General features: G+C 39.5%; 1 protein-coding gene across 1 annotated transcript in view; it reads left to right on the forward strand.

Moving 5' to 3' along the window:
• Positions 1-883, forward strand: part of DIP2A (DIP2 disco-interacting protein 2 homolog A (Drosophila)) — a 77,807-nt gene that overhangs the window by 32,229 nt on the left and 44,695 nt on the right. Inside the window, exon 5 of the mRNA XM_008573964.1 lies at positions 105-215. Within this exon, the coding sequence (XP_008572186.1) occupies positions 105-215 (111 nt within the window). The remainder of the gene's footprint in view (positions 1-104; positions 216-883) is intronic.

Genomic DNA, 883 nt, shown 5'->3' on the forward strand with positions numbered 1-883 from the left:
AGAAAACCTAAAATGTCTGAGTTCCATCTGATTAACAGAGATTCTGAAAGTTGAAAAGATTAATTTCCAGGTAGATTTCATGGTTTCTCTCCATACTGCTGTAGGTGGCGCTCGTGTTTCCAAATAGTGACCCTGTGATGTTCATGGTTGCGTTTTATGGGTGTCTCCTGGCAGAGCTGGTTCCTGTCCCTATAGAAGTGCCATTGACAAGAAAGGTAGCTGTCTCGGCAGTTCTATTCTGAGCTCACTTTCCCTTCACTCTAGGCTGCTGTTTGGACAGAAAAGAGAAAGACAGCATCAGGCGGGCAGGCCAGGACTTCAGTGTTGTCCACAGACACTCTTCCCCTGTCTTGTTGGGCACAGTCCTATGCTGCGCTTGTTAGGTGGAGCTGTTCTATCACCTGTTTGAATTTCCCAACAGAAGCAATGGGCATTTTTTTCCTCTAATGAATAGAATTTGTGTTTTGATAAACTTTTCCTCAAAACCATATGTTTGTTTATAGTAATTTTCATTTCTTAGAGATAAGTATGTTATTACGATGATATATTAATAGCTCACTTTCCAGTGACAGTTCTGAATAAATAAGATGGAAATTTTCTTGCATTTCTGTTCACCTAAATGATGGGAGGTAGATTTTGTTACTGATAAATTATTAATGTGGGGGACTTGCTGATGTTTTGTGTAGCTGTAACATTTTAGATGTAAATATCCATAACCTGATTATTGAAAAAAATATTATTTTAGGAGTAAATTAGGCATGCATTTTAGGAAATCAGAGTTTTAGGCAATTGTTTTTTGGGGTTTTTTTTGTCCTTTTTGACACCGGCCACACTGCGCTCAGCCAGTGAGCACTGTGAGCGCACCGGTCATCCCTATATAGGA

The sequence above is a fragment of the Galeopterus variegatus genome, unplaced genomic scaffold (genome assembly GCF_000696425.1).
Source record: "Galeopterus variegatus unplaced genomic scaffold, G_variegatus-3.0.2 Scaffold974, whole genome shotgun sequence".
Lineage (NCBI taxonomy): Eukaryota > Metazoa > Chordata > Mammalia > Dermoptera > Cynocephalidae > Galeopterus > Galeopterus variegatus.